The sequence below is a fragment of the Bos javanicus genome, chromosome 28 (assembly GCF_032452875.1).
Source record: "Bos javanicus breed banteng chromosome 28, ARS-OSU_banteng_1.0, whole genome shotgun sequence".
In the NCBI taxonomy this organism is placed as follows: domain Eukaryota; kingdom Metazoa; phylum Chordata; class Mammalia; order Artiodactyla; family Bovidae; genus Bos; species Bos javanicus.
The window spans coordinates 5,488,312-5,513,246 of record NC_083895.1 but is presented as its reverse complement, the minus strand read 5'-3'; the positions used below and the strand labels follow the sequence as shown (position 1 = coordinate 5,513,246).

The following is a 24,935-nucleotide window of genomic DNA, read 5'->3' as shown; positions in this document are numbered from 1 at the left end:
TCCTCTATACTACCATAATATTTTATTTGTGTTTTATTTTTCATTGTATTTTTTACATTTTGTCTACTATTGTTGGGGAATTACAGCAGTTTGCTGCTGCTGCTAAGTCGCTTCAGTCGTGTCCGACTCTGTACAACCCCATAGACGGCAGCCCACAGGGCTCCGCCCTCCCTGGGATTCTCCAGGCAAGAACACTGGAGTGGGTTGCCATTTCCTTCTCCAATGCAAGAAAGTGAAAAGTGAAAGTGAAGTTGCTCAGTCGTGTCTGACTCTTAGCGACCCTATGGACTGCAGCCCACTAGGGTCCTCCGTCCATGGGATTTTCCAGGCAAGAGTACTGGAGTGGGGTGCCATTGCCTTCTCCATTACAGCAGTTTAGAGTATAGTGAAGACCTAGGTTACCCCATTCTATACATTAATAACATGCTTAATAAACATTTGTTAATGTGACTTAACATTTACCTTAAATGTTATAGTGGGGGTTGCTTGTTTTTTAAAAAATTAAATTCTTATTTTTAAAAATGTTTTTGTGATATGTGTGTGTGTGTGTGTGTTTATTTTGGCTGTGCTGCATGGCTTGTGGAATCTTTGTTCCCCAACCAGGGACTGAACCAGGCTGCTTGGCAGTGAAAGAACAGAGCCCTAGCCACTGGGCTGCTGCGGGATTCTCTGTGCTTTCTATTTTAATCTCACACGTGGCTTTTTACAATCAGCCCCAGAACACTTTCTTTTTTTTAAGACTTTTTATACCATTCTTGACTATGTAAAATTCTAGTTGAATTGTTGCATTTTAGTGTATCTCTAGAGATAATGAAACTTTTTCTGTTAATCTTGGATAAACCTTTCTAACAGTAGTTTCAGCATCTTATCAAGTATTTCTATAAATACTTTTCAGAAAACCAAAGCAAAATAAAACTAATAGTGCTTCTCCAGGGCTTTTGTTATCAAAGTAATTTATTTGAGGTCACCCTGTTTTTTATTACAATTGGGTATTCACAAAACTGAGACAGTATCCTAAGGTGTCCTTGTGTGAGCTGTGTATTTTAAGCAATGAGTGTTCTGTACTAACAAGGTTTGCATTTTTAGAGTAATAAAAGTTATCAAGTACTGTTTAATTTTGGCATCCATTGTTCCATGCTTTGTTATGCCAGTTATATTTCTTTTAATCCCATCTATTTAAAATGTTTGCTGTATGTCTTTGTAAGAGATGCAATGTAGGATTGGAAATTGGGAGACCCAGATTTTATCCTTTGGCTCTCTAGTTAGATGAATCTAACTGAAGAATTTGGGCCGGATCTTTATGGTCTCTTCATTTTTAAATTCTGGAGTTTATTTATTTTAAGTCTCTGCTGTATCAGAAGTAGTGCCAGATGGAACACACAGTCTTCAAACTAGATTGGAAGGTTATGGCAGTCCAGATTCCTAGTTCCGGAGACTGAGAACCCCGGCACGGTGATGTGGTCCATGAGCTCCACAGCTAAGGGGGAGGCGTTGCAGGGGTGGGGCTTTCCCATCTCTGCTGCTCCACACTTTCCTCAGAATAGTTGTACCTGGTGTTTATTTGATTAAAGAAACACTGATTATCTTATACAACTTCCCTGGTGGCTCAAATGGTAAAGCATCTGCCTGCAATGCGGGAGACCTGGGTTCATTCCCTGGGTTGGGAAGATATCCTGGAGAAGGAAATGGCAACCCACTGCAGTATTCTTGCCTGGATTATTTTATACCTATGAGGCATTTTTATTAGGAATGTTGCTAGCTGCCAAGATGCATTAATGAGGGAATATGGAGCCCAGCAAATCTGGGTCCACAATCTAGCTGCCCGCTTAGTTCTGCGTCCTCAGGTAAGTAGTTGTAAGGATTAAATGAGCTACTAAAGATTATACTTAGCATGGTGCCTGGTATATAGGAGGCCCTTGTAGAGATTATGATGGAGGTAGAAAGGGATTAAGATTTACAGAACTCTTTCATCTGTTGTCTTGCTTGGCTCACATCCTGTGAGAGGGATAATTCTGAGTTCTCCAGTGAGGCAGCGGCTCTGAAGGTGTGGGGCTTCTCCTGCGCCCTGCAGCTGTTGGTCTTAGCCAGCACTGTTGACGCTTTGTGTTTCCCAGGCAGTGTTTAAGTAATTTTTGTGTCCTAGCTGATTTGCCATGTAAGTCAGGTGTACTGTTGTTATTTTTACTGTACAGACAAGAGAAATCAGGCACACAAAGGTTTGGTTAACTTTCCAGTGACTGAGCCTGTAGATTTGGGATTTGAGTGCAGGCAGTTTCTGTGTCGTTCCTTTATTTTGTGTGGCCTTTGGGGATGGTAAAGAGCCATGTTGCAAACTGGAAAGCTCTATGTACGATGCAGTGCTGTTTTATCTGATGTGGAGATTACAGTCCACTGGGGATATGTCTTCTCCACGCTAAACCTCCTCAGTTCTCCCATCTGCTAGACGTTGCCCTTAGCATTTCCGCCTTTTTTTTCCCTTGATAATACTGCAGCTTGTCAGTAGTCTTCCTCTAATGTATCCCCAGAAATGGATACAGTAGATCCATTATACTGCTTAGATATGGCCTGAGTAGTACAGAATCTAGGAACCATTTAATGTTGCTTAATGTTGTAGTGGCTTTTTAGCAACGTAGTAACTGGTTTAAGTTTATGGTCAACCTAAACTCCTGGGTTTGGGGAGGTTTTTTTTTTTTTTAAAGCTATCTTCTGGAAATTGTCTTATCCCCATTTTATAGTTTTACTCTGCCTTCCGGGAGTTACTAGAATTAAATGAAAGAGTGAGTATAAAGTTCTTGGCACAGTGACCATCAGGTGGTGATACCTCAGTAAATGGTGGTGGTTTTCCTGTTACATATATTTATCTAAATTTTTCCTAGTCAGAAGTTATATGGATAGATTCTTCTGTTTTTGTGATTCAAGATCATTGGTAATGATAAAAATTTGTGATCAAGTTGCTGAGCAGCTATATTTGAGTAGAAATAAATGTAAGTGAAGTTAAGTTTAAGGAAGGATTGTAGAGAAATGGGAAGTAACATTTGAGAATCATATTCTCATGCTTCTGCTGTTCGTTTTAAATAATATTAGGTAATTTTGGTCACTGTCGTTTGGTTTTACATGTTACATGTGTGGGAGAAGAAAAGTTTGTATTATTGCAGTACTATCCTCTGCAAAGCCTTTTGAAATATATAATGTCTAGGACTTCCCTCATGGTCCATTGGTTAAGAAGTTGGATTTCCACTGCAGGGGGTACAAGTTCAATCCTTGATCAGGGAACTAAGATCCTGCTTGCTGTGTGGTGCGGCCAAAAAATAATGTGATGTTTACACCACTCCCCCCAAAAAAAATCATTGATAAAAATATAGATTAACTAGAGGCTGAGACATAACAGAATCTCCTTCCAGGCAGACGGAGACTTAGATGTGGGATTTTATCTCACATCTAGAGATGGGGGAGAAGCAGTCTCTTAGGTTTGTATAGCTCACGTCTCGACATCATATCAAATACAGAAGAATGTGTGTGTGTGTATGTAATTTTTGTCATCCCTTGCAAGTGGAAAGCTATTGAACTTCAAATTTATTTCTTATAACCTAACAATGTTTCTGTCAACCTTTAGCATAGATGGTAAAACTCAACTTCTATTTTAAATATAAGTTATTTACATTAATCCCACCACCCCCTTAGTCATTAACTAATTTATTCAACAGATAGTTGAGCACTTGTATTTGGCACAGATTAATAAAGCCTGATTCATACCCTGTAGGAATCCAGAATCTGATTGGGAAAATCCAGAAAATAAGTATTATAATGGTGTCTGGATACGGTAGTTCATAAACAATTAAGCAGCTATCTTTAGAATGAGCGAAGAACAGTAAAGAACATAACTCATTCAAGGTGATGAAAGTAGAATAGAGATTAAGATTATTTGAATTGGGCCATTATTATTTTCTAAGACCAGATCTGGCTCTTACACTGGTTACACTCTTGGGCAGTGGTTTGGAGAGGCAGAACTTAAAACAAGGCCCAGATAGATTTCCTTGTAAAATGTGGATAGTCACTGCCTGACTCACGGAGCCGTGGCAGGACTGACATGAGATGTCCTGTAGACGGGGTTCTCTCCCGGGAACACTTGTCCTCTCACAAAGCCTGCAGCCTGAGTCTCTGTCAGTCACACCACAAAAGCTTTTCAGAAGTGCTTGATTGTCTGCCTACAAAGAGAGTTGCGCTGTTATAGAAAAAATCAGCTCGTTATTGGAGTTATTGATCTCTTTAAGTCTTGAGTTATATATTTTTATAACCATGCGTTACATGTTCTTATGAACAGAATGCTGACTCTGTTAAGTTTTAAAATGAATAAAGCATTTAGTGACTACTAAATATCTCTCTAAACATTAAGGCTCAGGCTAAGTTTAAACATTTAAGTACTGCATTTGAGCTCATTCATTTTGGAAATTTTCTTTAAAAAGTCAGATTGTTGTTGTTACTGTTGCATTGATTCTACATCAAGAAAATTAAAACCAAACATTTTGATAAACCATAATGAAAAAGAATATGAAAAAAGAATGTATGTATGTATATAACTGAGTCACTTTGCTATACAGCAGAGGTTGGTACAACATGGTAATTAACTGTACTTAAAAAAAACAAAACTACAGGATTTGTAATTTAAAAAATTTTTTTAAACTGTTTTTTCTCCTTTATCGAGTAACACAAAGAGGAAATGGCTAGCTGTGTACCAACTCTGGTAAGAGAAGCAGACTCATTATGTTGCAGTTGTACTTTGGTGCTACTCTGTCACCTACTCAAGTGAATGAGAACCTGCTGAGCTGATCGTGTCACTTCGTCACTCAAAACTCCTCGGTGGCTCCATTACCCATGAGATAAAACCGAGTTAATTTAAAGAATGCTGACCTTCTAGGAAGCAACTTCGGATGTGTCCAGCCCTGTCTGTCACACCCCTTGCTCACACTTTGGGCCCCTCTCCCCCCAGTCGCAGTTTATACAAAGCGCACACCTGAGCACATTGACCGTGCTCTTCCTCGTCTTTGTTTGTGACTTCTTTTCCTGGAATAGTCTCACTCTCCTCTCTGCCTGGTCAATTTATATTCTTCTTTCAAGACCCATTTATCAAGAAGCTTTCCCCGATCCCAGCTTCCCCTAATGGTTGGTTGATTGAAATGGTGAGTTTTCCTTTTCTGTTCCATTGGACTATACATTCTTCACAGACTGTCTTCCTGCCTCCGAGCAAGTGAACTCTTTAAGTCTCAGCATGTTCAAAACTGGACTCCTCACAAGGCCCCTGCACTGAGGCTGTGCCACCTGTTGTCTTTGTCCATTTAAGGTAATTTCAGTTTTTCAGCTTCTCAAGCCAAAAACCTTAGAGTCATACTCTCTCTCTTACTCTGTACCAGTCCTTCTGGGAATCCTGCTTATGATTCCTTCAGAACAGGTTGAGGATCCAGTCACTTCTTAAGACTGTGATCCAAGCAGTCAGCATACTTCATCTGATTTATTGTGGGGAAAGCTTTCTCATTCATCTTCTGCCTTCCACTTGTGCCAGCCTTGGTCTGTTTTCCACATCAGGGGTTGCAGACTTCTGCGAAAGGCCAGGTGGTAAAAAATTTGAGGCTTTGTGGACCATACCCTCTATCACAGCTACTTAATTCTTTTATTGCCTGAAAACAGCCATAGATAATAATACATAAACAAACGAGTGTTCCAGTGAAACTTGACTTACAAAACCGGGCAGTGGGTAGTAGTTTTCCAGCCACTCTCCACATGGCAGCCAAACTGCTCAAAGCCCTCCAGTGACCTCTCTCTTAGTCCTTTCAGTGGTGTCTAAAGCCCCAGCTCTTCCCCTCTCTGACCTCATCTTGCACTGTCCACGGCTTTGCTCTCTCATCTCCAGGCACACTGACCCTCCTTTTCCTCACACAGGCCAGGCCCACCACCTGGAACATTCACTCCTCATCTCCTTCAGGTCTGCTCAGATGGGTCTGCTGGACCCACCCCATTAACACCCCAGCGTTGTATTCCCCATTCCTGCCTTGTGTTTTCAAAATACTAATCTTCTCACATACTATTTATTATGCTCTGTGTTAACTTAATTTTTTTGTTTGTCCTTTCTCCTCCTACCAGAATATGTTCCCTGAAAGCAGTCACTTTTTTCTCTCTTCATTATTGTATCCCTAAGATCTAGAACAGTACCTGACATATGCTCAGAAATGCTCAGAAAAGATTTGTTGAATGAATGAACAATAGTGGACATTTTTGAGGTTGTTGTTTTTTAATGCACTCTTCCTTCTCTGTCACTGCACCAAGTCCTGACTGTTTCACAGTCTTCATTTTGCCTTAATTCCCTTGTGCTTCAGTCCTGTGCCCCTCATCCGGGTTAGCATCTCTTGTCTATGTGTCAGTAATCTCTAATTCCAGGTCATCCACTCCATCCCCTATGAGTAGCCTAAGTGATGTTTGGAGAGTTGAAATATTTTTTTGCTACTGTTATTTGAAATTTGTTACTGTTGTTCAGTCACTCAGTCATGTCCAACTCTAGGCGGCCCCATGGACTGCAGCACACCAGGCTTCCCTGTTCTTCACGATCTCCCTGAGTTTGCTCAGACTCATGTCCATTGAGTTGGTGATGCCATCCATCTCGTTCTCTCTCACCCCTTTCTCCTCTTTGCCCTCCATCTTTCCCAGCATCAGGATCTTTTCCAATGAGTCATTTCTTTGCGTCAGGTATCCAAAGTATTGGAGCTTCATTCAGCACCAGTCCTTCCAATGAATATGCAGGGTTGATTTCCTTTAGGATTGAGTGGAAATTTGGGCCTTTGTTAATCAGAATCCTATGGAGTGCTTGTTTAAAATTCTGAGATCGCAGGCCTCATCCCATACTTACTAAATCAGGATTTCAAGTATGGCGTTTGGAATCATAGTTTAAGAAGAAGACCAGGTGATTCATTTGGCTTCACTGACTTGTAAAAAAACCTGAACATCTGGCGAGGGCCTTTCTGCTGGCCCCTGCCCAGCTGTCCTTCCCTGTCTCCCACAGCCCTGGTGGGACTTCATCTTCCAATGGTACTTACCTGGTGGTGGTCCTCTCAGGGTGCCATATTTGTTCATGGTTTTTGAAAATACTGTTTCCTTTACTTGAAAACTCCCTCTACTCTGGAAAAGTTCTATTACTATCCTTCAAAATTATGCTCATTTGTCACTTTCCCTATAAAATGTTTTCTGATGCCCCATTCCCATTAAAGCATTTATCATCCTTGCTGTCTGGGTACCTTGTGTAAGACCCTGCTTTGTTTATTACACTGTCCTGGATGCCTTTGCGTGACTGTCTCCCTGTTACGACCTACCTGAGCCAGTTCAGTTTAGGTATTAGCTTCTCTTTGAGAGATAATGCTCAAGTTTGCAGCTTCAGATAAATGAGCGGTGTTGACCTAGTCCTGCTAAACAGCTTCTAGATGGCATGTTACTATGAAAACAAAACTCAGAGCTCTGCTACACCCACAAAAGTAGTCTTAGAGACTCTCCATTTTAGAAAGCTTAGGAAAGGTTTATTCTAGGCAGAAGTGCTAATCTGGTTTTAGTATTCATTTTAACATAGGTAGGATCAGACAACAAAATTCCCTTGTAGGGGACTTATCACAGAACCTGTAGGAATCTTAAGCCCTAGGGAACCATCCCAAAGAGAATAGGCTCCTGGGTTCATTAGACTCCTATGCATGTACTCATGTAAGAGCAGTGGTCCCTGTGTGGTATCTAACCAAACCACATAGCTTATTCACCGCTCTTCTATACTGTCATCATTTCTAATACCTGTTATGCTAATTACCAACGTCTGTCGATTTGAAAAGAGATAAGGATCGAGGGCTTACCTGAGGTTTTTGATTAGAAGCTTTCATCATTAATCAGTAACTCTGTCCTGGAGTGGTTTTGCAGATGTTCACTAATGATCCAGGATGAATAATAGGACCCTCTAATTCAAGTCCTCCATTCCATCAAAGCAAATCAACACTCTCTATGCTGAAATAACTTACATAGTTTAAATCACACCTCTCTTCCAGACTCTGGAATTTCAGGAAGCAGGTGTTGAACTTTTCATCTCTGTATCCCCAGGCTTAGTGCACTGCCTGTTCTGTGGGCCTTAAGAGGTGCTGAAATTATTGTTGGTAATGTTCAGCAGCTGGGGGTTTTGTTTGTTTTCTTTGTTTGAATGCTAAATTGCAAGCTTGCCGGAGAATTATTTTATTAATAAAACAAGTTGGCCACAGCTGTCAGAGACCATGTCTTAGCAGAGCGCCTTCCTGCCGGGGCTGGAATGCAATAGTGTCTCTCCTGGAGATCAAGCTGAGGCCTGCCTGGACCCCTGCCTCCTTGTGGGGAGAGGTTGCTCGGCCCTCCTCAGGTGCTGTGGGTGAATGGCATAACTGCAAAGCCTGGCCTGGGGACCTGAGGAAGGGCTGTGCAGAGCTGGTGAGCTTGCAGCCGAGGCTAACAAATCACAGGTCTCCTCTGACAGCAGAGCCAGGCAGCCCAAATATAAACTGCTCCACAGACCAGTTCCTGACATGTAAAGTAGAATTTTATCAATTCCTTGCTAAAAGGGAAGAGTGCAGTAAGGCCTCATTAAAGATGAATACACTACCTGTTGAAACACTGCTCTTAAGTAAGTTGATTTTTAAATGTATATTGGAGTTGTTTTCTCTCAGGCTAGAATTAGGGCCCAAGAAGGAAAATAGTGTGTCTGGTATTGAATTAAACAACCTATCATTCTTGGGCTATTTAAGGAGTAATTTGTAGCAATACTATTATATTATCTTTCCTTTTTCCCCCTGCATTTCATTCCGATGAGTATGGTCAGAGGAGTCTCTTGGACTTTTTAAAACTTTAATTTATAATTAATATGATTATACTCGGCCTTTGTATACAAATTATAACTAGCTCGTATTAAATATTCTATAGGAATATAAAAATGTTGAAATTGTTTTATCATATGATAGAAGATTTATACTTAAAGATCTCTCAAAGATCAAGAGAGAAGTGATGAATAACCCATTAGGAAAGTGAATAAAGGATGTGAGTAAGCAGTTGACAAAAGAATGAAACAGCAAGTAAAAATATGAAAAATCTCATAAATTGGGATTTCCCACCAGCTCAGATGGTAAAGAATTTGAGAATCTGCCTGCAATGCAGGAGACCTAGGTTCAATCCCTGGGTGGGGAGGATCCCCTGGAGAAGGAAATGGCAACCCACTGCAGTATTCTTCCCTGGAAAATTCCATGGATAGAGGAGCCTGGCCAGCTACAATCCATTGAGTTGTAAAGAGTTGGACACAACTGAGCAACTAACACTGTATGTTATTTATAACATTAAAGTTTAGCAAATAAGTCAAGAGATTTAAATTTTTAAATGCCTATGGATTGTCCTTCCTTATCACCTCTGTTTAACAGGCTAATTAATACAGTGAACAAAATTCATAATTTTATAAAGTTTTTAGTTATATCTTTTAGGAAATGAGATTACCTAAACAAGTATAATTGAAATCTGCAGTTTAAGGAATAAGATTATAGTAGATACCAACTCGTTTTTAGTCTAGTTCTTGCAATGATATGTGTCCCACCATATTTGAGCTAGAGTTGCGTAAACCCGAATGATAGTGCTCGTGGTGGGTACCTGTGCTGTGGGAATGGAGGAGGAAGAGACTTCAGAGCAGTAATGCAGAGTTGGAGGAGACCTCCCAAAGCGCGTGGGAGAACTGAACCTCGTGCATGCACGCGTGTGTGCGTGCGTGTGTATGTGTCCGTCTGTTGTTGTGGCCGGTGGGGAGTCCCTCAGGAGCCGGCTCCTGGTTCACCTGAACTCTTCACTCGGACTGAACACAGCCTTACTGGAAGCAGGAACTGAGGAGGACGTAAAGCAGGCGGTTTTCCCCTCCAGACTCCTCAGGATCTCTGTGACGTTTGGCAAGGTTTTCATTCTCATAGCTATGTTTTCTAATCTCCAAAATGAAGAGATTAATTGGACCTACCTCATAAGTTTGTTGTGAGGAGTGAACGGGATGATCCTTGCCTGGCTTATGGTGAGTGCTTACTAAACGTTAACTGTCTGTGTCTGCAAAGGGCAGAGGGCTGTAGACCTGGGACAATATATTTTAATAGAATAAATTTTCAAATAGTAAAGCTTTTCCCCACATTCCAGGTAAAAAATAATACTTTGTTAGCCATAAAATTTTACTTTTCTTAGCTTTGAATCAGTGTTTTAAAATAATTCAGTTCAAGAAGGAAAAAAAGTGAGTTTCCTGGTTCAACTTCATATTGAATACAAGCCTTCCAATGCCAGAAATAAATGTCTTCAGATTCCAGAGAGGTACCACAAACCTCTTCCTTCCTTTTATTCTTAAGAGTAAAAAACAAATTTATGGTTTTTCTTATCCTAAGAACATCTTCAATCATGTATATTTTCATGTCAGAAAGGGAAAAAAATAGCATTTAATTGTTTTGCTTATGTTTAAATAGGTTTTTCCCAACGAGAAACTGAAATGTTTAAAATTGGTGTCTCAAAGACATGTCAGATTAGGAATGTGCCTCAGAATGGTAGAGCAGGCAATTGCATTGTTTCTTTTTCAGGCAATGTCGAGTCTTTTCCACTGTCTTCCAGCCTGCCCTCATGGGAGTGTGAGGTCATGTCTGCTACTCCTCAGAAAGGATAGAAGAATACCCAGGGAGTAGCACTCCAGTCCTCATCAAATCTCTAGAGAGAGTTGTTTTACTTGATAGACTTCAGTGACTTTCCTTATCCTTAGGACCACTATATACAGTGTAAATCTCTTGAAACAATTTTATCCTTTATAGGTATGCCTTCTTCCTCTGCTGAATTTTCTGCTATCTTTATAGGTATAGGTATGTCTTAATCCATTTGGGCTGCTAGAGCAAAATAACACAGACTGAGTAGCTTATAAACACGGAAATGTATTGCTTACAGTTCTAGAGGCTGGCAGGCTCAAGATCAAGGTGACCATGCTCGCCACTGTCTGGTGAAGCCCCTTTCCTGGTTCATAGCCACTTCTGGCTGTGTCCTCGCAAGGAGGAAGGGTCAGGGTTACTCTCAGAGCCCCTTTGTAAGAGCACTTATCCATTCATGAGGGCTCCCTGCTTGTGACCTCAGTGGCTCTCAAAGGTTCCACCTCTTAAATATTCGGGACTTCAGAGTTTCAGCCTATGAATCTATGCAGGGATGGAAACATTCAGATCATAGCAATGTCCTTTATCTTACTTACATAATCTTTCATATAAATCCTAGAATAAGGAATCTGCCTTCTTCAAAGCTTTCATTGTAGCCATCCCTGCAGAAGGACCACAGTGGCTCACTGTTGCTCTTCCTCTGCTGAATTTCCAAGATTTCATCTTATTTGTGCCAAATTAACTTTACCTGCTTAATTAGTTATTAAGTGACAAAGCAGACCATTATAAACGACCCTGCTGTCACTCAGCTGTTTCCTGTGTTTGCCATGCCCGTACTGTTGGTTTTTTTATCCCTTTACCTTTCCAAATCACACCTGTCCTTTGAAGGTGAGCCAAGGTCATGTGTAGCTCAGAGCCTTGTCCTTTTATTTTATCCCACATGAATAATTCCTTTCTTCCGAATTCCTTTTCTGTTTCTTATCTGCACTATTCAGTTTATCAGTTGATTTGCAAGTGCCTGGTGTTTTCTTTCTTTCCAGCTAAGCCCTTTCAGACATACCATACTGACCCTTTTTGTAGTGGGATATTGTAGGTATTTCATAATACTTTTTAATACTGCTAATGACTTCTAGACTAATAATGGTCTCAAGCAGGTAAAACCAGGTGTGGAATGAGTTGTTATTGTTTTACCAAGAGATTAAGAGAAGATGAATTTATTAAAAGTATTGTGAACAAGAACCTGTATATTAAAAAAAAGTCAAGAATAGCAATAGTCTTTTTTACACAAATATATATATATATAATATACCTAGAAAACAAAATTACCAATTAAGACATAAAGCATAAATGTTATTTAAAACCTATAAGCACTGTGTAACATTTAAGAAACTTAAAATTTTGATAGTCCAAATTGTAGCTAAGGATAACTTTGTTTAAATTCACATTTGTTTAAATGTGAATACTTATTTTAAACATAACAGCTTCTAGATTTCATGAGATTTTATAGAAATGTCTTTTTATGTTTTTTAGACTCCAAGTGGGGAGGAGTTTCAGGACATGCGTGAATTGCTCAGTGCGTTTCATTGTGTCGTGTTTAGGCCATGCGGATATTTGAATGAATTCATGACCCTCCCAAATCTTTGCATGTTTCCTGCAGTATTTATCTTTCCCCAGAACCTCTAGGAGTTTGACTCCTTCAGGTTTCAGGTTTTCCAAGGTGATCTGCTTTTTCTGGCTGTGCTTGGTTTTCCCTTCTCCTCTTAGAGTCTCTAGTTGTAGGCACAGAAGGGCTTGTCTGTCTTCTGGGAGTAGGATCCTCTTGCTTCTTTCTCTTTTATACATTACTCATTTATAGCCACCTGCATTTAGCTCTGATTATCAGTAGGCCTTCTAGTTTGCTGGGTTGTGGTGGGGTTTCTCATCTTATCCTTTTTACAGTTGTAATAATGTCCTGCTGCCTTTGCTATGGCTGCTATAGACAGGTTGAGTCAGCAAACAGGCAGGCCCTGTGTAGCACTGACTCCCTTCCCCTGCCTTCCTTTCTCTTCACTCCGTGGTGTCCCTGTCACCAGAGCAGAGCTAAAGGGCTCTAGGGAACAGCAGACAAGGCTCCGGTGATAATGGCCCCTCAGATAATACATTTAGGTGGAGGTAACTGAGCTACTTCAGGATTATAAAATTTAATTAATACAGTTGTTTAAAACTTTTATTACATCTTTTATTTTTTCCAAAAAGTCTCGCTTGGAATTCAGTGGAACCAGATAAATGGTATCCCAGTTGAGGGTTGGGGCAAGACCTGTTTGTTTGGTCTCTTGTCATTTTATGGGTCTCTGGGGTTGCAAAGAGTCGGACATGACTTAGCGACTGAACAACATTTTTCTGGACTGCCTATCAGTCACCCCTAGGTACCGCCATAGAACCCTAAAGGAGAACAATGTAGAAGAGCCTAACACAAACTTCTCATTCTGAAGCATAATCATAGTGTCTTCAGTTTTGTTCTACTCTGGAATATCTGGCTTATCAGGACCCCTGCTGGGAAGCTCCTCTTGTACCCTGTGCATGGTGTTAACTCTTTCACCTAGTATTTCTGGGTTTTTTTTTTTGTTTTTAGTAAATACTCCATTCATTCAGTTACATAGGCTGGAAACAGCAGAATCATCCTTCACTCTCCTTTTTTTCCACTTCCAGTCCATGAGCAAACCCTGTTGGTTTTCTGCCTTCACAATACATCCTACCTTGCCACCTTAGTCAACCTGATTTTTGTTTTTCTCCTGGAAACAAACTGCAATAGCCAGCTAGCAGTCTTCTTTTTTCACTCTCCACCTCCTGACCCCCAACACACACGAGTGTAGCGGTGTGTTACATGGATAACATAGTGTAGTGTCAGTAACTTGGGTTCTGAAGCCAGATTGCCCACATTCATACTTGATCTCCTGTCATGTGTCATTAAGAACATTAACCGTCCTGGGCCTCAGTTTCCTTAACAGAGGGGAGTGTTACATGCTAATTTGTCATTTAGTCTCATTAATATTAAATGAGTTAATGTTCAGCATTGATCTTCTAAATTGTGTCTTTCCAAATTGGTTCCACTCAGAGACAGTGTTGGAGGTGGTTTGTGACTGTCAAATGGTAACATAGATGTTCTGTGGTGAGCTCAGGGAGAATGGCCATCTTCCATGGAGCAGGACAAAGCCCACTTGATCTTGATTATCAGCATGAATAAAGGTCACAAAAGAGAGGCCTTTCTGCAGTCTCTCTGATCCTTCCATGTCAGCTCTTCCCATCACTGTGAGACAGTTCTCCAGACCTTGCATTGTTCACCAGCCTACCCTGTGCTTTTTATACACATAAATGTAGAAGGTCTTTACTTCTTCTTATCTACAAACATGATTTTTTACTAGAGAAAGAATTTAAATGTAAGTCAGAATAGCCAAAAATCAGAGATCTTTGTTATAAGCTGTTTTCCCTTTTTACTCATAGTTGGACTATTAAATTTTTTATTATTATTATTATTATTATTGTTACAGGCCATGGTTGCTTGTTACCCTGGCAATGGAACAGGTTACGTACGTCATGTCGATAATCCAAATGGAGATGGAAGATGTGTGACATGTATATATTATCTTAATAAAGACTGGGATGCCAAGGTATGCCACCTAATTGAGCATTTATTTTTTATCTTACAGGTGTTCTTTTCTCACAAATACTCCTCATAGGTGAGACTGACTTTAAAATGTGGAACAGTTAAACATTTCTCCTTAGATATGCTTTACTGTAAGGTATTAGGGGTGGATCTTTATTAAAACGAAACAGATACTAATATAGCTCAAAAAGTAGATTCCCTTATTTTGGATATTGAAGCATTCATCCAAAATTTAACTTTTACAAAAGTATCTTTTGTTAAAATAATACCCAAAACACTTATGAGAATTTTTTGCTCTATTTCGACTTTTGAGGGAGATTATGTATAAATGATTATTAAGAATTATTTGCTATTTAACTCCTACATTTTATTTTTTGCATTGTTGCAGAGATGTTGTTTGGCATTGAGTTGTTAGACTGTTGGAGACAGGACTTCTTTCTCTGATTATGAAGTTTATCAATACTGACAGATTCTATGGTACAGTCAGAATGTACAATACAGCTAATCTCTGTTGTTTCAAAAATATATTCCCTGAATATCAGCCTTAGTTTCACTTAAGTTTAAAAGATTTAAACTTCAGAAATGTGTCATGTATGATTGCATTGGAGATTGTATAAACTAATTTTGGTTGATTTCTCTAAAATCTTTTTTATTTACATATATTGAAGCAAAATAGAAAAGTGAACATAATATATAGCCCAGTGGATTTTCACAGAGTGAACACACTTGTGTAGCCATGGTAATTTTTAAAAATCAAATAACCTTTAAAACACCTTCCTTTGCCACACATACATATGCATAAATGAAAATCACCAGGTCCTAAATGTCCAAAAACTTAGTCCTGTTCTAAAAGCATATCCTAAAACTTAGTGATCCAGTAATCTTTCTGTACCATACTGATTTAAAGAATATCCTCTGTCCTTGATACTCTTATAGAAAACCTTAAAGACTCCATACAAAAACTATTAGAACTAATAAATGAATTCAATAAGGTGGCAGGGTATAAGATTGATATATAGAAGTCTGTTGCATTTCTTTATGCCAACAGTGAAAAGAGAAGGTAGAAAAAATCCTGTTTAAGATCACGTCAGAAAATATGTGTCTAGAAATATACCTAATCTATATGCTAAGGCTTATAAAACTCTGATTAAGGAAATCAGTGATGATGCAAAGAAAAGGGAAGATATCCCATGCTCTTGGATTGGAAGAATTAATATAGTTAAAATGGCCATACTACCTAAAGCAATCTACAGATTTAATGCAATCCCTATCAGATTACCCATGACATTTTTCACAGAACTAGAACACGTAATCCTAAAATTTATATAGAATTGCCAAAGCAATCTTGTGGAAATAGAACAAAGTTGGAGGCACAGCCCTTCCAGACTTCAGGCAGTGCTGTAAATCTATAGTAGTCAAAGCAGCATGGTATTAGCACAGACACAGACATGTGGATCCATGGAATAGAATAGAGAGCTCAGAAATAAATCCACACGTCTACAGTCAATTAATCTTTGACAAAGGAGGCAAGAATTTGCAATGGAGAAAAAAACAGTCTCTTCAGCAGATGGTGTTAAGAAAGCTGGACAGATGCATGTATATCAGTGAAGTTGCTATATTTTATATATATATATATATACACACACGCACACACACACACACACACACATAATAGAACACTCCTTCACACCATACACAAAAATAAACTCAAAATGGCTTAAAGACTTAAATATAAAACATGACACCATAAAACTTAGAGAACATAGGCAGTATATTCTCTGACATAAATTGTACCAGTGTTTTCTTAGGTCAGTCTCCCAAGGCAATAGAAACAAAAGCAAAAATAAATACGACTTAGTCAAACTTAAAACAAAAATACAACCTATGGACTGGGAGAAAATATTTGCAAACAGTGTGACTGACAAAGGCTTAATTTCCAGATACACAAACAGTTCATACAATTCAATAATGACAACAAAAACCCAGTCAGAAAATGGCAGAAAACCTAAATAGGCATTTCTCCAAAGAAGACATTCATATGGCCAATAGACAAGTGAAAAAATGCTCAACATTACTAGTTATTAGAGAAATGCAAATCAGAAGTACAATGAGGTAACACCTCACAAAATGGTCAGAATGGCCATCATCAAAAAGTCTACAAATAATAAATGCTGGAGAGGGTGTGGAGAAAAGGGAACGCTCCTACACTGTTGGTGGGAATGTAAATTGGTGGAGCCACTCTGGAAAACAATATGGAGGATCCTTTAAAAACTAGAAGAGTTACCATATGATCCTGCAATCCCACTGCTGGACATATGTCCAAAAAAGATGAAAACTCTAATTCAAAAAGATACATGCACCCCCAGTGTTCCTAGCAACACTGTTTGCAGTAGCCGGGACATGGAAGCAGCCTGAGCATCTACCAGCAGATAATGGGCAGAGAAGTCCTTACAAGGGAACGCTATTCAGCCATGAGAATGAAACTGCCATCTGCAGCAACACGGATGGTCCTAGAGATTATCATGCTAAGCAGAGTAAGTCAGAAGAGAATGACAAATATTATTATGTATGATTTATGTGTACAATCTAAAAATACTACAAATGAACTTATTTACAAAATATTTAGAAATAGATTCAGACTTAGAAAACAAACTTGTGGTTAACAAAGGGGAAGGTGGGGAGGGATAAATTGGGAGGATGAGATTAAGAGGTATACACTACCATATATAAGATAAACAAGGATTTACTTTTAGTAGAGGAAGCTGTATCCAGTATCTTATAATAAACTGTAGTGGAAAAGAATTTTCAGAAAAGAGTATAGGAAAATACATATATATGTGTAACCAAGTCACTTTGCTGTACCTCTGAAACTATTACAGTATTGTCAATCAACTATACCTCGATAAAATGAATAAATAAAGAACAAGTAACAAGGCTTTCCTGGGGGCTCAGCGGTAACAAATCCGCCTGCCAATGCAGGAGACACAGGTTCAATCCCTGGTCTAGGAAGGTCTCACGTGCCGTGGAGCACCTAAGCCTGTGCAACTCCTGAGCCTGTCCCCTGGAGCTGGGGAGCCACAGCTACTGCGCTCATGCGCCCTAGAGCCTGTACTCTGCAAGAGAAGCCACTGTAATGAGAAGCCCACGCTCCATAACTAGGGAGTGGCCCTCACTCTCCACAGCTGGAGGAAGCCTGTGCACAGCAGCCAAGACCCAGCACAGCCAAAGATAAAACGAATGAATTTTTTTTTTTTTAAAGAGCAAGTAACAAATGCAAGAATATTATAGAAGCGTGACAAGCAGTTAAAAATAAAAAATATTGTTGTTTTTTGAAAAGAAAGAATTTCCTCTGTCCTATACTCTAAGTTCAAAATGGAGGTAAGTTTTATTGCTAGTATATTTTGAGGCCATATATCAACAAACACGGTTTTTTTGTTAAAACTTTCAAAGTTTGAAATCAAGAAATTGTTAATTCACCTTGAGCTCAACATACAAAACAACTGGTGTAAATTTAGTTAAAACTTAACATTTTTTTTTCACATTTTGTAAATCTCTAGAAAATTAGAAATATGTTTGATCAACTCTTCCACATTTTGTTAGAGTCTAGGTTCTTTCTAGGCTGATCCTTTATATGACCTATCTAAGGTCATCAATATATAATTTTTAAATTAGTACATAAGCAGAGAAAAGTCTTCAGTGCTTTTATATGTAAAACTGAAAACTTTCCTTGCAAGATTTTGCTCTGAATAAGTACACCGTACCAGAGGGTGCTCTGGGCACTGGAAACCGAGCAGAAACGGAGCTCTCCCTCACAGAGCTGGGCTCCAGTGGAGGGTGCAGACCAGATGGACTGGTGATTACAGTTGGTTATACCAAGTGCAGGACAGATTGCTGTGGGAACACATGGCAAGGCTACCTGATGCGGGAGTCAGGGAACTCTTCCCAGAGGAAAATCAGTTCAGTCGCTCAGTCGTGTCTGACTCTTTGCGACCCCATGAATCGTAGCACACCAGGCCTCCCTGTCCATCACCAGCGCCCAGAGTTCACTCAGACTCACGTCCATCGAGTCAGTGATGCCATCCAGCCATCTCATCCTCTGCCGTCCCCTTCTCCTCCTGCCCCCAATCCCTCCCAGCATCAGAGTCTTTTCCAATGAGTCAACTCTTCACATGAGGTGGCCAGAGTACTGGAGTTTCAGCTTTAGCATCATTCCTTCCAAAGAAACCCCAGGGCTGATCTCCTTCAAAATGGACTGGTTGGATCTCCTTGCAGAGGAAGATAGGAAGCTTTAAAACCTATCTCTATTCCCATTGACTCCAGGGGAAGGACAGAGAGAAGCAGGAAGAGAAAAGAAGGTACGCTGTCTGTCACAGTCTAGACCCCCTTTAGATGTTCACAAGTGCCCTGGGAGCCTCTCAGGGCAATGCTTGAACCTGCAGAAGGCGGGCAAGGGCACCAAGTAGCTTGAATCTAACTCACTTGACTATGAGCCTGGTGAACAGCTTCTCTGACTGTTGCGGAACTGAGGAATAGGCTCAGCCTCCAGTGTCTTGATCAAGTATCAACATTCCGTTCAATTCAGGAGTCTGCTTGTTAGGAGTTTAGTTTTTCAAGAGTAAAGAGTTACTCAGTTGGGTGGGGGTTACCTTGCTTAAGTCCTGCCAAGATTATAATCACCACAATGACATCTGTCTGAATTGTTCCCTACTTGGGAAATAGATGGGGAAACAGTGGAAAGAGTGTCAGACTTTATTTTGGGAGGCTCCAAAATCACTGCAGATGGTGATTGCAGCCATGAAATTAAAAGACACTTACTCTTTGGAAGGAAAGTTATGACCAACCTAGATAGCATATTCAAAAGCAGAGACATTACTTTGCCAACAAAGGTCCATATAGTCAAGGCTGTGGTTTTTCCAGTGGTCATGTATGGATGTGAAAGTTGGACTGTGAAGAAAGCTGAGCACCGAAGAACTGATGCTTTTGAACTGTGGTGTTGGAGAAGACTCTTGAGAGTCCCTTGGACTGCAAGGAGATCCAACCAGTCCATCCTAAAGGAGATCAGTCCTGGGTGTTCATTGAAAGGACTGATGCTGAAGCTGAAACTCCAGTACTTTGGCCACCTCATGTGAAGAGTTAACTATTGGAAAAGACCCTGATGCTGGGAGGGATTGGGGGCAGGAGGAGAAGGGGACGGCAGAGGATGAGATGGCTGGATGGCATCACCGACTCGATAGACGTGGGTTTGGGTGAACTCTGGGAGTTGGTGATGGACAGGGAGGCCTGGCGTGCTGCGATTCATGGGGTCGCAAAGAGTCGGACACAACTGAGCGACTGAACTGAACTGCACCAAGGGCCAGCAACAGATCCTGGAAGAGTCAGTATCAGAATGCATGGGGAGTCCCTCTGGTCTCCCGTAGAGACAGATACCTACTGGGGTAAATGGTAGTGGCCCTCTGTGGACGAGTTCAGTTATATAGGCCCAGTGCTGATGATAAATGACACTTTCTCCTGATAGATTGAGTTCCTTAAATAAGACTGCTCTATTAATATTATCTGTTGAACTTTTAAAATATGATGAACTATTTCTTTGACACAGTTAATCATTTGTAGTAATTTTCTTCAGAATGATTTGAAAAAAGAGTAGGTAAAGCAAGTCATCACCATACATAAATAAGGAATGCTTACTAGTTTTTCAGACTTTCAAGTGTCACTTTAAGACTTTTGAGTTCAGAGAATATTCATCTGTTTCATCAAATATTTACAAAATTCCCTAAAACAAGGAATGAATTTTTCCTTGTATCTCTGCATGTACTTGAAATCTCAATTCCAGACATTATTAATTGAGATGTTATGTGAACAATTCAGTTAAGACTCGATTTACTGAAGTGGTCTTTTCCCCCTAAATTTAATTTTGTTGCATTCTTGGTTGCTCATATTTACATATTTGGCTCCTTTCCTAGGTAAGTGGAGGTATACTTCGAATTTTTCCAGAAGGCAAAGCCCAGTTTGCTGACATTGAACCCAAATTTGATAGACTGCTGTTTTTCTGGTCTGACCGTCGCAACCCTCATGAAGTACAACCAGCATATGCTACAAGGTAGTATTCCTTTAAAGGAAAAAAAAAATTGGTAAAGAGCATAGTAAGATAGGAGGGGCTCAATAGCATAAACGTGAACATTTTCTAATGAATATCTTCCTGTCCTTCAGTTACCTTTATCATAAGGCTTCAGTCATGACTGTTTTAATCTGAATGATTTTATAAGGGTGTTCACAGTTAGTCCCAAATGTCTTTGAGTCTCTGTGCAGCCCCTCCTTGTCTAGGGTGAGACGGGGAGGCTCAGGGTTCTTGTCTTCCCAGGCCTGTCTCCTTGGTTTGTGCATCTCTTAACTAGTATCCATTCTCAGACCTGGTGAGAGTATTCACGTGGGGAATAAGGACTAGGCAGAGAAGAGAAAGGGCAGCTTTGTTAAAGGGGGTCCAGCAGAAGTGGGGGGCAGAGGGATGGTATGGAAAAATGATACAGGGTAGAAAAATACATAATCAGAGAGTGGAAGTGTAGAGAAAAAAGAATACAGCAAAGAGAAGTAGAGAAAAGGTGTGTTAAAAAAAATTACCCTTCTGCTTTAATATACAGCATCTTTTAGGCTTATACTGTTTTTTACATTTTCTGCTTTATACTCTTTCTACAAGGTTTCATTTTCTAAACCAATTTTTTACTGTATTCTTAAAGTTTTTTTTTACCATTTACCATGACCTAATTAAAATATGTAGACTATTAAAATGGAAGATGTTACATTGTTAGCAAAATATATATTTGTTTTAAAAAAAAAAGCTGTACTTTTTCAATACCTGTTTTTCATTATAGAAGGGATTTGGGACATTATAGTGAATTACTGGCACACAGTGGCTTAGATCTGGTGAGATCCCTTAGAAACACAGGAAGAGCTGCCTCTTGACAGTGATGTTGTATTATTTCATGAGGTTCAGACGGTGAAGGTTTTGTCACCTGTCCCTCCTTCCTTCTTTCTGAGCCGTGTTGCCTCAGCCCTTATGCATCTTAGTGAGTAGCGGGCTGAGTGGTGTGACTTGAGGCCGTAAGAGCTCTTGGGTGGAACCCGGGGATCCCATCACATCGCAGACTCTGTCCTGGATCCTGTCTCTCCTTCCATCACCCCAGTGCCCATCTCAGCCCCAACTGCTTCTTAAAAATCATTTCTGAACTTGAAACTGCTTCATTGATCTTCCTTTGTATTGAGTCTTGAATGTGATGTGGTGTATCCTTTCTCAATGGAGATAGAGTGAATATTTTAGGTAATGAATAGATGCCATGCAATTATGGGTTGCTCCAGGAGTTTGGAGGAGGAAAAAGTGGTCTTACATTGGAATCGATTGGTCTAGTGTAGCTGCTGGGCCTGGAGTGAGGAGAAGCAAGGAGTAGACAGTATTGGCAAGGCTGGGAGGAAAGGGCGAGGCTGTGGAGTCAGAGCAGAGGCAGATATGTGGAGGAGGAATCTAAAGAGATAGGGGATGAGGCAGGAGAAACAGTGATGTGTGGTGGTTTACAGCTGTCTTCTGGGAAGGCCTTGGACAGTGCAGGGACCTGATGCAGATAGCTGAACTCTGGTTACTGAGGAACTAAGAGTTTGGGGCGGGTGCAAAAGACAGAGGAAAATATTTGTGTACCTTCCCCATTGCCATGGCCACCTGTGTGATAGGATAGGGGCTGGATCTCTGGAGCCGAGCTTGACCTCGGCTCTGTCCCTTTCCAGCCTCCCAGGCTCTGCCTCTGCTCTGCCTTTGACTCTTGACTGCAGACAGTTTGCTGGTTCATTTGATCAGTATTGTTTTTTCCCAGTGAATACAGGCCAGAATCTGCAGGATACTTTACTGATTGCTGCATTCTTCTAAGGAGCTGATCCTTTCCAACATGCTTTCACTCCCTGTGGTGTTTGCAGATTTTCTGCATTTTTAGTACCAAAAAGTGTAACTAAGCGCTTTGTGGTCTTTAATAAACGAGAGTCTTCATTCATTTGTCAAATGAGATGTTCCAAATGATTGAAATTTTCAGAAAAATAAAACAAGACATAGTACAATTGTTTTGATTAAAATCCTAAAAAATTCTTCGCATGATCGAACTTTCTTGATGACTCCAGGTTGTAAAATTATAAACGCCTGTCATGACTCTTTGTTGTTACGAGTGTAGTGACATCCTCTGATGTTGCTGAGAGTGCCCACTCTCCCCTGCTCTGCAGGCCTCTGCTCTGGTGTCCTCCTGTTTCTGTTCTTTTCTTCTGGAACGCTATTGATAACATGCTTTTTCTCTGACAGCCACTCTTTCCTTCTTGGTGTCTGTTTCTAATCTGCTATAGGCTTGCAAAACAGATAATAAACTGGTTATGTAGGTACTAAGAAAACCATAAAAAGTCACAAACTCTGCAGTGTTAATTTGAGCTAGTCCTGCCTCTGTGTTATGCTCTTGACCGTTGGGGTTCTTGGATAAGTGGGTTATCCAAGTGATACTGTGCCCACGTATCACCTGATGTCATTCCCTCCAAGTTAGGTGTTGTTTTGCCATGATGAGTTTTACTAGATCTTTGCGACAGCATTCCCTTTTTTCCTCCCAGTGTGATCATTCTTACCCTGTTCTAAATTTTCTTTTAGGTACGCAATAACTGTTTGGTATTTTGATGCAGATGAGAGAGCGCGAGCTAAAGTAAAATATCTAACAGGTAAACATTTGGGGCCTGGGTACACTAGAAGGAAGAGACTCGCAGCCAGGCGGTGCTGTCCACGAGCCAGAAGGCTTGCTCTTTGTTTTTGTCAGATTCTTAATTCCTCTATTTAGAAGAAGGCTGCTCTTAAGTCACCTTTAACCATCAGAATTGCCCAAAGGTGAGGCAAGTTTGAAACAAAGCAATCTGGGGAAATGGTTTGAGCAAACTGAGTTTTCTGTGATTATCCTTCTCAGTCATAGGCTGTCTTCATCTCATTCTCCCCATGGAAGAAAGGTCATATCCTTTCCTCTTTAGATGTACATGCTCTGGAGAATAATCCAGGTCTCCCACGTTAAATGTGGATATGAAGAGAATTAACGCAAAGGAGATGAATTGAGATGCTGTAGTCAGTGGATCTGACAGGCATGCGGAGTCCAATCTGCAAGTGGCGTCTAGTCACCGCCACTTGTGGATGCCCTCCTGGAGCACTTGGGCCTGAGGCTTCCAGCAGATGGACTGCTGACCTGTCTTTTCTTTAACCCCACTTTGTATCTCACAAATCTGCTCCAGTTCACATTACTGATTTGACTACCTGTACAGTCACCAGCCATGGATAATCCCACATCAGCCTTCTATAAAACTATAAAAATTGAATATTCACGAGTTTCTGTTTATTTTCAAAGTCACTGTTTGTGACAGAAGCCTAGTAGTGTGCTTTCAGTGAGGCTGAACCCACTGCTATTAATATTTTATAGCAATTCAGTTTGTTTTTCAAAAAAAAAAGACAAAAATCATTATCCCTGTGTAGAGAGTGGTTTTTCCCATTGAAGGTTTACTAGTCCAGAGTCCCTGCATTTACCGTAATCAACCCTGAGGGTAACTTTTGGGAATCTGGGTGTGATCACTCTCAAATGATGTGTGTTTGCAAGTTGAAATGCTGTGCACACTGTTAGGAGCTCAGTGGGATGCAGGAACAGAAGCTCTCTGGTACTTAATGAATGAATGAATTTTTTTTTTTTTTACTTTGCAGGTGAAAAAGGTGTGAGGGTTGAACTCAATAAACCTTCTGATTCGATCAGTAAAGACGTCTTATAGAGCCTTTCATCAGCAATACCCCACTTCACCTACAATAATTATTGACGCTCTTTGTTAACTTGTGAATACAAATAAATGGGATAAAGAAAAATAGACAACCAGTTGGCAGTTTAAGGAAACAGAAACGACTTTTTTGTGTTGCATCAAAACAAAGATTTTGACTGTGTGGCTTTGTACTGCATGATTGACTCCAGACCTGTGATGGGAGGAATATGAGTTACCAACTGAAAGTGGTGTTTACATCTGGACATGAAATAAGTGCCCTAGGTAGAATTTTTTTCATTCTTATATTTTACCAGATCTGTCATCTAGCTGAGTTCATTTCATCTCTCCCTTTTTTTATATAGTCAAGTTTGAATTTGAAATAATTTTTGTATAATCAGGTACAATTTATCAAAACTGAATTGAGAAAAAATTACAGTATTATTTCCCAAAATAGCATCAATCTATTTTTGTAAACCTCTTCGTACTATTAAATTTTGCCCTGAAAAGCCTCTTATAATGATTGTTGCCAGTGACTAATGATTAATTTTGTTTTTACTTAAAATAAGAAAAGGAGCACTTTAATCACCAACTGAAAAATCAGATTGTTTTGTAATCCTTACACTAATTTGAACTCCTAAAAGACTGCTGCTGCTGTTTTTCTGACATTGTTAATAGTGAAACATAACAGTAAAACCGTCACTGTTTACTTTACCATTTACTACCAGTAACTTTTAGTTCATGTTTTATAAGAAAAATACACAGTAAAAAGGTTTTATCTTTTAAGTTACATTAAAAAAAAAAAAAAACACAAAAAA

General features: G+C 39.9%; 1 protein-coding gene across 2 annotated transcripts in view; it reads left to right on the top strand.

Annotated features, from left to right (window-relative positions):
• The window catches only part of EGLN1 (egl-9 family hypoxia inducible factor 1), a 61,989-nt gene extending 37,054 nt beyond the window's left edge, over window positions 1-24,935 (top strand). Inside the window, exons 2-5 of one of the 2 annotated variants that reach the window (XM_061404823.1) lie at window positions 14,210-14,329; window positions 20,286-20,422; window positions 22,988-23,055; window positions 24,071-24,935. In XM_061404823.1, the coding sequence (XP_061260807.1) occupies window positions 14,210-14,329; window positions 20,286-20,422; window positions 22,988-23,055; window positions 24,071-24,135 (390 nt within the window). In that variant the 3' untranslated portion in view covers window positions 24,136-24,935. The remainder of the gene's footprint in view (window positions 1-14,209; window positions 14,330-20,285; window positions 20,423-22,987; window positions 23,056-24,070) is intronic. The other variant, XM_061404824.1, reaches the window with a different exon arrangement.